Below are 13,868 nucleotides of genomic sequence, written 5' to 3' on the forward strand. Positions count from 1 at the left end.
GAGGTTAGACCATGCACGAGTGTCTGATTACACAGTACATTGCTGTGACAAGACAACAATCGTTATTAATTGAAAAAACTTCAGTCGAATCGTTATTATAGTGATTTATGCACATTGGCTGCCATTAACCACCATCGTTACCATGCAGGTTAACTTTGAGAACGGATTCACTCAATACCCCGTGTGTATAAAAGAAAGAATATCATTTATAAAATCCGTTTACGTTAAAACGTAATCGTCAAACCATCTGCATAAACCGCAATCACTGGCAGTTCAGCTTGGACTTGGATTTGATTAAGTTTCTTGAAATAAACTCGCATAATTTAACATTCAACGCAATCGTACATATTTTTATGGTTAGTCGTAACCATCAAACTATCTCTTCGCCTAAAATGATGTGTTAGGAAGATAAACGCAGATGATTTAGGCAAGACTCCCGTTTTCTTAATACCTGTCATGGTTATCACCCGTCGTGTCTGTAATAACATTATTATTAAATCAGACACGTTTTATTTGAAGGGAAACGATGTAATGAGATCGAGGGAGAAGACAGCTGAAATGCTGGGAGGGAGATACGTTATTGCAGAGGCGTTGTGTAATTTGATAATTTGCTGGGGTAATCCGCCATTGAATAGACGCTATATTGCTTTGCCATAAGGTCTAAAACTGCGCCATTGCGCTTTTGTAAAGGGAACTATCGCAGTTAAATCCTACACAATATGTAAACGCACAATTATTACAACGGATGGTTTTGGGCGCTTTCGGCTTGCGTTTTATTTCACGTCCAAGATGTTACTGTTTTTTTTTTGAAATCGATACAATTTTCCATGCATAATACTGTCGAACGAGTTTTATTTACAAGGTTTCTCGGAATTCACATGTATTTTGGTATCAGTTAAGCTCTACGCGACGACCTCGAAGAGTAACGTTTCTCCCAAACAACTCGAAATCGGATCGATCATTTCTTCGAGACATGTTTTAGACGTGGAATCCATAAAAATGATACATCAGCATGCATCTAAACCAACATTAGCTCGAACCGAACCGAAAGAAAAATAATTTACAGCTAACCAACTAATTATTGTTTAAATGTACACTATTGTTAGGGAGTGTAGATAACAAAGAACAAAATCAAGATATACATTGCATCAGACTGTTTAATGGTCATTTAATGAGTACAAGAGGCTCGACTAAATTGGTATACATTGTACGACGCAATTAATGCGATTTGTCGTCGATTTCATGTTTTCGACTATTCAAATATAATTACAAAACAATAGAGTTCACACAGCGACACATTCGTTCTGTACAGTAGTCTCGATGTACAGTAGCATGTGAATTAGGATAAAATGTGTCCATACAAAAGGGAAATGACAAAAATTTATGTTAGAATCGTGTTTCTGATAATTCTTTCATATATTTCATGATTTAAATTAATCTTAGAACGTTAAAATTAATAATCAACAACATAAATGTCACGAGCCGAGTGTTAACTCATTAGCATTACCTTTCAAAGATACGTGGATGTATTTTAAGAAAATTGACCTTTCTCGTGGAAATATTAAATTAACCACTCGCTTTAATACAGACCAACCCGAATTTGACATAACGTTGTGGTTAACATTATGGAAGACTTTATTCGTCATTTTAGATTATTTGCTGGTAATCCGTCATGTTGCGGTTGAATGCGCGGACAACAGAAGTAAATTTAATCATTTTCGGACTTCGGGCCAAGAACTTTGCCTATACATTTTCGATCAAATAGGTCTGAGCAAAAGACGATGGATTAGCACTTATCGCTGATAGAAATGTAGTGCACGAGTCTGGAAATTACTCAAAGGCTGCGACCGTTTGCCCTAGCCATTACGACAGTATTGATACTGTTCATATAATCTTATACACATTTTCGCCGTTGGGGAAAACTAGCAAAACTTTCGGCATTGACGTAGGTATTTGTTAAAAATACTACTTGTACAACTCTTATTTGAAAATTGTATGTATTACAAGTTTTCGAAACGCGGTATCGACAGCTGTTATTATTGAATTTGAGATAAATACACGATCATATGTGGATGAATCATATACCAAGTATCGATCGTATTGATATAAATGTAAATAATTATCTATTATGTTAATGTGATCGATTGGGATAATTGTTCGTTTAAATGCTAATATTGCATAATATAATTGAACAGATTACATATTATGTAGTGCAAATTGTAATTTGTCGCTAGAGCACTTTTAGTAATTTACATCTTAGAATTTACGGTCAAAGTAGTCCAAACTTAAACGACACTAAATATACAAACTATAAAAAAGCAAAATTCGCTAAAAATAATAGTTATTTCGCTTTTTTAAGTACAACCATAACACAGACAAATTACTTGTTAACTATAAAAGTGAACCTTGGAAAACAGCCATAGGTAGTATTATTTTTAGACACACATTATTACAATTATACATAAAAATTTACTAAAAACGTAGTCAATTGCAATACCCTTGTCATAAATATTTACAATGGCATAGAAATTTAAGAGAAACTAAGCCAGACAATTGTCTTTTTTTTAAAAAAAAAAAAATCATAATTACTAATATTTCAAAAACACGAAAACATTCTATATAATAATTTTATATTTTTAAAAACTAAAGGAAGCCTTTTTTTTTTTTACACGAGTTATGACTTATAACTTCGAATAACCAAATAGAACACCGTCACTGTCTTTCTGAAGTAATATTAATTATTCACAGAGGATCGTTTATTCAATAAACCGATGACCTGTTTACTAAAACGAACGAGGAAACTAATTCAATGGAAATGCGTACCAATTATTATTTTAATTGTGTTATTCATCTGTAAATTTATGCTTCTTAAAACTTCTCAGCTTTACTCTAATTGAATCCCAAGCCTTTTGTTTTGAAAATATACAATTATTTTTCAGAAGTGCATTATAATGCTTGAAAGCACTGAGCTTAGCAGATGTTCCTCTTAGACATTTACACTTTTTTGAATACTTATTATACTGATGACTCGGTAATTCAGATAACTATTAATTTGAAATGTTGTCATATGTTAAAAACATATTGCGGGATATAAAAATGCGTTCAATCCTTTGTTTGATGTGAAAAACATATTGGATTATGAAATTTCCAGTGCACACAAAAAATTACTACTTAATAAATTATTTGTTGGCACTCATTGGTTGTATGACGAAGTCATATTGTGTAATGTTTAAGACAATTAATAAAATACACAGGTTAGGTTAAAGTTAAAAACCAGTTTTATTTAAATAAATAAACGGATTTTTCATAACATGCTTAAAACGACCGATTTTAAATGTCATCGTTACTTATTGCTTAAGAAAAAAAATCATACAAAACAATAAATGTATTCGACAAGTCAGCTTGGTATTTAGCTTTTAGCTTTATAACAAAATATTAACGTTAATATTATACTGTTCAATAACTTTTGATTTTTTTAACACACTGGCGTGCATATTATTGTTGGTTTTTTATAATGTTTTATTGAGGAAGAATATTTTATTGCATACCAAGTTTAGTGCGTACTAAAATGCAAAGAAAACGTTGCAAAAAAACTTATATTTTTATTAACTACTAACCGTCATATAAAATGTATAATTTTAAGTACCATGCATGTTTATTATAGCATGGTAGAAGTTTTAAAACATAAATACTCCATTACAAAGTTCTAACGACTGAATTCAAACTTTACTGAAGTCTAAACGGGTCAAGAAGGAACAAAAAAAAAACACAAAGCAGGGTTCGGTAGTACTTTCTTGATTTTTAATTTATGGAGAATTATTCAAAATATATCTTACTATTAAGTAATTAATTCACTACGACAATTTAGGGGAAATGTGTTTTTATGATGTACAACTTGTAGTGGGCCGTGTAGTGAATGAACTAGAACAATTTAAAGTTCTAAAAATCGTCACTGCACTTATACATGCTAAGGTTATTCTAATAAGATCCTAAATAACAAATAATATCCGTTTATCGGTTTCAGAGATCTGCATGGCTAAAGAAAAATTTAGCTAAAATTGTCAACTTTTTAAAACTCATTTTGTATTTTCTTGACAGTATTTTTCTGACGAACTTTGAATCAACTTCTATCTCTTTAGATAAATTGAAAATTAAGCGTTTATAAGATGTACATTATACACAGAATTTTTTCAAATTCAATTTATTATACCGTGTGTGTATGAAATTCGATTTACCTGTATATTATAAGATAGTAAGCTAATACAAGTATCTATCTTCTCACTACTATAGCGTGTGGCGTTTTATTTTTTCTATTTACAAAAAGCTCTTAAAGTGGTCAACATAATTTTTTTTTCGTTTCAATTACCTACCAAACTTACTTGATTTTTTATAAATAAAAAAAGTAAAATGAAGTTAAGACTTCCGTAGATTTTTATCGATTTATAAATGTATTTACACAATTCCTCGAGTGCAGCAAGTCAAATGACAATATTATGTTACATATTAATATTTTATTAAAGATGCCTAAACGACAAACCATTAACAATCGTTTTTGTCTAGTTTGGTAATTCGAAAACATGTTTCCGAGTAATGTTGTTATGCAGAATACTTAACGACAACCAACGTCGATTAAGTTAACACATAGCGGTAGTAAAAGGCCAATGATAAAATATTGGTAATTGAGAATTCCCATTACAACGAGAATTCAATGATTACCCGCAGGTGGATTTTATTAATAGAAGCATAGTTAAAAGATGGGTTTTCGGTAATAATTATTCTTGGAATTATTCCTGGAGTATTTTTGTCGCTATTCTCCGGAAGTGACCAAAATCTTTTTCTAAAAATAAACCGTCGAAAATTCTACGTATAAAAAACATCTTGCGGACGCCGCGCCTAAGTAAGTAAATGCATTGTTATGAAAAGTTCTGGTGAAACCAGAAATTAATTAATTTGACAACTCAAAACTCGTGTAGTCAAGTATAATCGGTAGGTAGGTGTTCGGTTCTGATGGGATGTTTTTTACCCTCATCGGTTTCATAAACAATGTTTGACTTTCGTCGGCAGTGCACGTTTTATTGAAAAGTAATATCTCCTCTCTGTCTCCTTTGGGAAAACCCGCCATCGGCTTAAACGCTAATATTAGCTTTTCCACCGCCAATCGCCGATTACACTTCCGGTCGGATGTTAAGGAAAATTCGCCTTTTTTTTTTTTTCAATATCCATAAGAAACCGGAGGGGATGCGTTTTCAACACTTGCCGTCGTCACTTTTCACATCAACTCAACAGCACATGATATATTGTACAGGCATTGAAAACGTTTTCACGCCAAGATTTACACTATCTATTTTCTGTTAAACTACAACAAACTTCGGCCAAAGTTATTGATAGTAGTCGGATCGCTCCTCAATTGATTCAATTTAAACTTGTAAATAAAAACATTTTAAAGTTAAGTTATGCCTTTTGGAACGATATAAAATTAAGTTCCTGGAACAAAACGTTAATACGGTTCGAAAAGATACAAATTAACTTTAAAATGTTTTTAATGAACTTTTTTTATTTTTTACAAGTTCAAAATCAGTCAAGCTATCAGACTACCATTTTAATCGACATTTGCTGTAGTTATAACTGAAAATAATGTAAATTTTAGTTTGAAAATGTTTTCAATTATCTGTACATATAATCTAGATCTATAATAATAATATAAAAACGTAAACACAGAACTCGATTTATATTCTCGAAGATTGATATTTTCGAAGGAAAAGGACCATCGGATTCCTTAATATGTTTTTAATAGACTATTGTCAACAGAAAATACACGGGCAACAATTTTTTTTTTTTTTTACTAATAAGCCATTGCTAAAAATCCATAATTACTATACTTTTTAAAAAATATGGCTTTTTGGATGGCAATATGTTTTTTACCACCCGTTTTTATGAAGATAGGCCCTTACAGCTATTACTAACCTAACGTACTTACTAAGTATGCAATACTTTCAACACAGTTGATAAACTATTTTTTTTTTTATAAAAAACACAACAGGACTTACACTATACTTAAGCGGTTTTGAGCATCTGTGCAAAATTATAGATCAAGGATTTCTCTCAATTCTGAAGTTGGCAATTTTTTTTTTATTAGCTTATTAAAAACTAAATTTTACAATTTTTAAGGGTATTTTTTTTTTTAAATTTCCATCGTAAAATTGTCTATGAATTTAGGTAATTATTGATCTTTAATTTTGTACCGATACTTTTCCATTAATAAGTGCTTAGTTTGTCGGAAAAGTGAATATTCTAAATCATGTTTTTCATGCAGAAAAAAACTGGCATGGCGCACTTTTAAAACTTCTAGTTAAACAAATGCGATGGACTCGACAAACCCATAAATTAGGCAAGCGTTAATCTATTATACTTAGTATATATCTATTCACCTACGTTTTTCTAAACAAGTTAATTAAAAATATAATTTGGTTTTCTCTAAAGTATATTAAATAGATTTTTGAGGTGTTTGTGTTTTTACTGTAGCTCGAGTTCTATGTAAATAAAGTAATGGTTAAAAGGTCATCGTAATTTAAATAAAAAGTATAAAAGCATCACCACAAGCACTTGCAATAATTTAGAGCACATCCATCTGTCGACAAAACTATAAAAACGTTTGCTACCAAAAGTAAACATTGAAGAAAAAAAACGTTGAACAACAAACAGTGCACTTAATATATTTTTTTATATAACTGTATATAATATATTATTGTATTTATTTATTTTATCCACACTAATGTTATATCGGACCATAAATTTAAATTTATTCACCTCAATGATTATTTTTTAGGCATAAGTTAAAAGATTTCACCACTTCCAATAAAAATTGTAAAAACCTCCCTCAAAGTTGAAATATGATATCTTATGTTAAAGTGTGACATGCAATAATAGTTTCTGTGAAATAGAATAGTACTAGTATATTTCTTTGAAGTACACTTTACAAATGACACTATTGATAAAATAGAAAATTTAGTAAGTACCTTCAACAATTTCCTCCATAAGGTATCAAAACTTTTATTTCATTTTGGGGTAGTTTTTGGATGTCATGTCTGAATATTAGACTAAATGTACATTTAGAGTGTACCTATATCATTTACCGTATTTTTTTATCGAGGCTAAACCAAAAAAATACAAAATTGCCTTAGCGTTATATTTACCAATAATTTTATCAACAATAGATTCACATAAAACAGTTTTCTTACGAGTATTTTTATCACCTTCAGTCATTTCTTTCGATCGCTCAGAACCAAATATGTTTGTTGTTCTTTTTTTAAACGCATCTAAAGTCTTTTGGTTTTCTGTAACTTAAGGGCTTCTTAACTCTATTTTAAATACTTAACACAATCAATTTTTATATATTCTAATATTTTCATACCCCAACAGAATCACAACTTCAAAATAATCTAATGTTTCCCCATGCGTACCGAGTCAAAAATAACATTTTTATCTCTTACCTTTTGAGCTTTGCACATGGAATTTATAGCCTGAACATCGTGACTTGAATGCCTCGAATCGTGCACGCATACAGCGCAAACCGGTATCTTGCAAACCATACAGTACATCGACAAGCACTCTTCTTCGTGTTCGTTGCACACAATATCTCTGCTTCTGATCTTATTCCTTAAAGCGACTTTACCAGCCGACGGATGCAGTAAATTGTGTTTGGCCAACGGTCCTCTGGACGGATGACAACTGTCGCGACAAGAGTCACAGTACAACACTTCGCACTGTTCGCATAACACGGTGGCGTCCGCCGCTGGATCACATTCGCACAGCTGGCACTTGGGAACAATGTGCTTCAGCTCGCCATAGCGATCGACAATGTTCCTCATGGTCCTGTATTTCGGCAAGTTGTGAGCGCCGTTCTCGTCAAAGTACACCACTTTCCTGCACGCGGGACAAGACAGCGAATACGATCCGGCCGCGACCGGCGGGAACGTAATGCCGTTGATGTTTGGCGTACCGACATAGCTGTTCGGTCGGCTGTTGCACACGACGCCACTGTCGGTCTCGCTCAGTATGGACAGTTTGTCGGACTCTGGATGGTAGTCAGAAGCGTGAGACTCCGAGCTGCTGGACGTAGAGTTGCCGCTGTTTTCTTGCGGTGCCGACGGTTCTAGTGAACGTTGAATGTGCACGGCACAGTTTAAGCACAGAGCATGGTAGCATGGCAAGAGTACGGGATTGTTGAAAAGCTGTTTACAAGCGATACAATAAAGTTCGTCTTCCATTGTGATGGCAATAAAAAAAAAAAAAAAAAATTACAAAGCAAACGGTTCTGAAAACAACAGTTTTATCCACTTGGGTATAAATTCACAAGTCTTTAGATAAAATAATTATAATCGTTCTATCCACCAGAATGGAAAACAACAAAAAAACCGGCTTCATTCTATTTAACAATTACACATAATATTAGTCATTACCGGCGGTAACACACGACAGACCCGACAAAAGTAAACACAATAACTAACAAAAATACTATTTAGATGAGCATAGCTGCTGATATTAGGCAATGCTACACACTCGACGTTTGTTTACAAGACACTGGCGACCTCAAGCGGTACAAATGGTCACTATTCATAATTCGGACACAGTGTCGACAGTTTGGACAAACGAAATATTGTAGCACATTATGTGTAATTGCTTACCAAATCATTGTCGTTGCCGCAAAATATGGGTAAAGGGGAATTAGGGGATGCTCAAACCAACCACCCCCAATTTTGTAACTAGAAAGGGGAAGGTAGAAATTTCAAACCTTTTAACAACTTTAAAGTAATAATGGTACAAAACCGATTATCGACCGGTCAACATTTCAGCAAAATATATATATCATTTAAACAGTTTATTAAATAATATATAACTATAAGCTCCCATTTAAGTTTCAAAAACAAACAAAAAAAGCGCTCTTTAGTAATACTAATAAAGATGAATAATTTTGTTTTTAATGTTTCAACAAGAGAAACTACAAAACTGTAATTTTTTTCTAGGAAAATTACTGTTTTACGTTAAATGGATTACATGGTATATGTATAATATTAAAGTTAAGCATTATAATTTTCTTTTAATAATAGTCCGAATAAACATTTTTTGATTCTTTTAGAAAAAATATTATTCGAATAAAAAAAAATTTTGTTTGAACAAAAATCCTAATAAAGTATGTTAATTTTAGTAAATTCAAATAAACAAATGAAAAGTAATTGAAATACATTTATAATTTTTGACTCGAAAACATTTTTATTCAAATACAAATTGAAAAAACAATTACATTTTATAAATTATTTAAAAGTAAAAGTCGGTCAATAAAATAAAACGAAAAATTATTTATTTACCTAAAAAAAAATATTTAATTTTGAATTTTTATATATTATTAAACATAACACGTTATATTATACAAATGAAAATTATTATGTAATTATACCTACCTATTTAAAAACGATTATTTAACCAATATTTTATTTGAATCATTGAAATAATTTAATAATATATCTTTTTACAAAATATAGAAATGTATTTAAATATTTCAAATAAAATAAAATTTAATTTCAAATGAAAAATTATACAATATTACAGTCAATGAAAATGTACTTCCAATAAAATTTTAATTAAATAGCCAAAAGCACCTATTTAATTAAAAAGTTGCATATTTTAAATCCGTGACTTGAAAACTTTTAAAATACATTTTTTCACTGCTTTGTTAATAGGAAGTACTTAATCTGTTTTTGACATTACAAGTACTTTATTTTATTTATCAATCATATTTTGTACACGGCAAAAAAAATATTTGTGTTTTAGGTATATTCATTAAACATTGTAATTCAAAATGTATAAAACTGTTGGCCACAATGTACGTCTTGCAAAGTAGAATATTATCTTGATGTAATATTATAACTACATTATCAAAATACAAATGTATTATCATACTCGGCAAAAGTAAATTGGTATGTCAGGACTTTAGTGATAACACTAACATGGCCACCGTGTTTTTGGGAGAACGCCGGCAGTCGCAAAGTGGAAATTGATAACACGAGTTACTGAAATACCTGTAACACTTCTGCCATGTTATCAATATCAACCTTATCAAAATGGGCGACGGCTGAAGGTGTTTGACTGAAATCCAAAGTCAAAACGTTTGTTATGCAAATTTTAATCTGAATACGATTCCCCGTCAATAATAATAGTTACTCATTAGTCAAAAACAACTAATTAGCAACAATATTTGGACAATATTATAAGTATGCTGTTCTATAACGATATCGTATAAGTATCTTTGGTGACTATAGTTTTCGTTAAATTCATATGTGTACAGCATTAGTTGTATGTGCAAGCATAATAATTATTATATAATATGATATATAAACTAGAAGAAATCGTTGTTTTATAGTTATGTCGACTACAATTGAACGGCTTCGTTTGATTTAAAAAGTGAGCTAACCACCCTCGTTGCTGTGGTTGTCTGTCGACACTATACCAATAAATAAATTCTAAATACAATTTCAGTCAATAATAGTACCTAAATAAAACGTATGTACTTACATAACAAATAATAGGGAATGCTGTAAAATAACACTTTATGTAATAAATATTTGAACGTTATTACAATATTGTTATACAGACTATAAATAAGGGATTTTCTTATTTTACCGACTACCTACCACTACAATAACAAAAAAAATAATTATTTTAAAATAAATATTCTTTTTAAAAGATTGTATCAGCCATAAATGAAATATATCGCGTATTGTACGACGATTGACACTGGACAACTCTGCTAATATCACAATGTTACTACCAAAAAATGTTGTTCAAATAGATATTTTTTGAAAGATATACAACTTGAAAAAATTGTTAATATAATAAAAAAAAAAAATGTTTAAGAAAAATAATCGTCAGATATTGTAACGTTAATTATAAATAATAATTATCACTTAAAAAATAAATTCTGAAAATAAAAATTATGCAAATCGCTTGGCATCAAAAAATTGGGTTGATATCTACTTTAGACTGTTGGCCAATATAAAAAGTTTAAAAAGATACCACAAGCATAGACTAATAATACTATTAGTAATACTACCCTAAAAGGAGATGTCAGCTTTTTTATTTGTGATAAAAGTGATTGATTTTTATTTAAATATTTTTGTTTAATCAGGTTATTATTTTTTCATCCCACTAGAAGAAAGCAAGATATTAATCAATATAAGTAAATTTTTAAAATTATATTTCAATAAAATTTGTACTCATAGCTCGAAGCATTTCTTCAAAAAAAATATAGGTGTTATTTGTTTTTTATTTATTTAATATAGCTTATAAATAAATATCAAAATTTAATTTAAAATAAATGAATAATTGCACTAAAATTGTTTAGTAAATATTCAAATTTAACTAAACTTTTTTGAATGGATTCGTTATTCATACATAAAATTATATAAAAACTAACATTTTGGTAATATTTTACAGCAAACATATTTCAACCAAGATGACTCTGAAAATTATGAGAAATACTGGCGAGTTACTTTTAAGAAAGCATAATCGATTTTACAGTAATGCTGCGCAAAATAGTTTTGACGTTGTGGTCGTCGGAGGTGGAATTGTCGGTTGCGCAACGGCTAGAGAATTGCTCGTCCGCAACAAAAATTTAAAAGTAGGACTAGTGGAAAAAGAAAACCGACCGGCATATCATCAAAGCGGACACAACAGTGGTGTCGTACACGCTGGAATATACTACAAGCCCGGTACGCTTAGAGCAGAGTTGTGCATAAAAGGTTTGTACATGACTTACGACTATTGCGCTCGAAATAACATACCGTACAAAAAATGTGGTAAGCTCATAGTGGCTACCGACAAACGTCAAGTTAACGATTTAATCGCCCTTTACGAGAGAGGGTTAGAAAATGGTACCCCCGACATAAGACTCGTGGACGAACATGATATCAAAACCATCGAACCATACTGTCGAGTAAGTTTGACTTTATAACGATTAAAAACTAAATAATTCTAGTCTTATTAAAATAAAGTGAAAATAAATGTAAAGGGTTATAAAGCGATACATTCGCCTCATACGGGTATTGTCGATTGGACGACTGTAACGCGACATTACGCAGCAGATTTCGAAAAGTCAGGAGGACAATTGGTTTATAATTTTGGAGTGAAGTCGTTTAAGAAAGGCAAAAACGATAGAGCGCTGGAAATAGTCGGCAAAGAAAACGTAACGTAAAATATACCCGTAACAAAACTATCACTCGGGGAGAATAACTAATAATTTATTTTTATTTTTCAGAAATCGGTATTGGCCGATTATGTTGTAACGTGTGGCGGATTACAGTCTGATAAACTATCGACTATGACCGGTTGTAAAGCTGAACCGTACATTGTGCCAGTGCGAGGAGAATATCTGTTGTTGAACAAACAAAAATCATATCTAATTAAAGGAAATATATATCCGGTAATGATGTGTAACGCTTTTGTCGTATTTCTTGATTTATATTAAATTAATTTTCCAGCAATTATAAATTAAAAAAAAAAAAAAAACAATGGAATATTTATATAGGTACCAGATCCCAGTTTACCGTTTCTCGGTGTACACTTCACTCCGAGGATGGACGGATCAGTGTTCTTAGGTCCAAACGCAGTTCTGGCTCTGAAACAAGAAGGATATGGGTAATATTTTAGATTTGTATCAAACAGAAACATCATTGTTAAAATTATACTTTTTTAGCTCCAAATCGAAGCTTATATTGTACCATATTAAAACAATAAGTTTGCTTGTTACCAAAGTTGAACCAATTTTTCAGTTATTTAATCTTAAAACTAATATTAGTCTTCTACATTAGTTTTTACCATCATCCAGTACATTGTCAGTAGCGCATTGGTTGATTTTGAGTATACATACTACTAAAATGTTTTGAACTTTCAGTTGGAAAGATATCAGCGTTAAGAACACGTTAAGGATTTTGAAAATAGATGGCGTACAGAAATTAATAAAAAAACACTGGCGATTTGGAATTAATGAAGTATTCAAGTCGTTCCATCCAACAAAACAGTTAAATGAATTACAAAGTTATATTCCAAATATTAAAAAGGAAGATATTACAAAGTAAAGTCTTATATTTTATAAAAAAAAAAAAGCCCTCTTATAATATCAAACTAAAAATGTGTATTTTAAGAGGCCCAACAGGAGTGCGTGCCCAACCCTTATGGTCAAATGGAACAATGGCCGAAGATTTGGTGTTAGACATCGCTTCGGACGACCCCGACAAAGTTGTCGAATACAGAGTAATGCATTGTCGTAGTGCACCATCACCATCGGCTACTTCATCGTTACCAATTGGCAATATTATTGTGGACGAGTTATTTAAAAAATATCCAAAATTAAAACCCAATCAAAATGTAAATTGATTTTTATTTTACTTGTTTAAATTATATATTATCTGGTTATTAAAAAAAGTGTTTTAATCATTTAATATAGTATGTTGGTACAGTATTATGCATTGTAATAACTTATTGTAAATATCGCTGTCAGTAATAATTAAACTATAAATGATATATGCAGTCAAATAACAAGTATTAAAAGTCTGTTACGACCAATAACTACAATCAATTAATAATACTACTGTACTCACCCGGTACACTTAAATTGAATGCCATTCCGGGCCATAGCACAGGTTTTTTATAGTTACAATAATTAATAAATTTAGAATTTAGCTCGCTTTCTTGATTTTCGATTTTGTTTGCATTAGACCCGTAGAGTTCTCTATAGTCGACTTCGTGTTTGGATATGTTATCGATTGAACCTATAAACAAATTATGTAATTAATAAATTTGTTTGTGTTCAGAGA

At 30.9% G+C, this 13,868-nt stretch overlaps 2 protein-coding genes across 7 annotated transcripts in view; one reads left to right on the forward strand and one right to left on the reverse strand.

The window, feature by feature from the left end:
• The window catches only part of LOC126846162 (E3 ubiquitin-protein ligase TRIM9), a 30,040-nt gene extending 21,493 nt beyond the window's left edge, over positions 1–8,547 (reverse strand). The window contains exon 1 of one of the 2 annotated variants that reach the window (XM_050585376.1): positions 7,491–8,547. In XM_050585376.1, coding sequence (XP_050441333.1) covers positions 7,491–8,267 — 777 coding nt within the window. In that variant the 5' untranslated portion in view covers positions 8,268–8,547. The remainder of the gene's footprint in view (positions 1–7,490) is intronic. The other variant, XM_050585377.1, reaches the window with a different exon arrangement.
• Positions 8,548–10,116: 1,569 nt separating this feature from the next.
• LOC126846164 (L-2-hydroxyglutarate dehydrogenase, mitochondrial) lies at positions 10,117–13,525 on the forward strand. 5 transcript variants are annotated; one of them, XM_050585383.1, is made up of 8 exons: positions 10,117–10,350; positions 10,418–10,458; positions 11,491–11,989; positions 12,065–12,238; positions 12,311–12,475; positions 12,581–12,690; positions 12,947–13,126; positions 13,197–13,525. In XM_050585383.1, exons 3-8 carry the CDS (start codon positions 11,510–11,512, stop codon positions 13,426–13,428), a joined length of 1,341 nt encoding a protein of 446 aa, XP_050441340.1. In that variant the 5' UTR covers positions 10,117–10,350; positions 10,418–10,458; positions 11,491–11,509; the 3' UTR covers positions 13,429–13,525. The 5 variants fall into 5 exon arrangements, with proteins under 5 accessions (XP_050441340.1, XP_050441342.1, XP_050441341.1 ...); XM_050585385.1 differs by lacking the exon at positions 10,418–10,458 and adding an exon at positions 11,183–11,305 and having other exon boundaries at positions 10,117–10,268; XM_050585384.1 differs by lacking the exon at positions 10,418–10,458 and having other exon boundaries at positions 10,117–10,291.
• The last annotated feature ends 343 nt before the right edge of the window (positions 13,526–13,868 follow it).

This window comes from Adelges cooleyi, unplaced genomic scaffold (assembly GCF_023614345.1).
Source record: "Adelges cooleyi isolate 19-005CV unplaced genomic scaffold, UGA_ACOO_1.1 ACOO_flye_CR_arks_rails_tigmint_CR_PRNA_9, whole genome shotgun sequence".
NCBI classification, from domain to species: domain Eukaryota; kingdom Metazoa; phylum Arthropoda; class Insecta; order Hemiptera; family Adelgidae; genus Adelges; species Adelges cooleyi.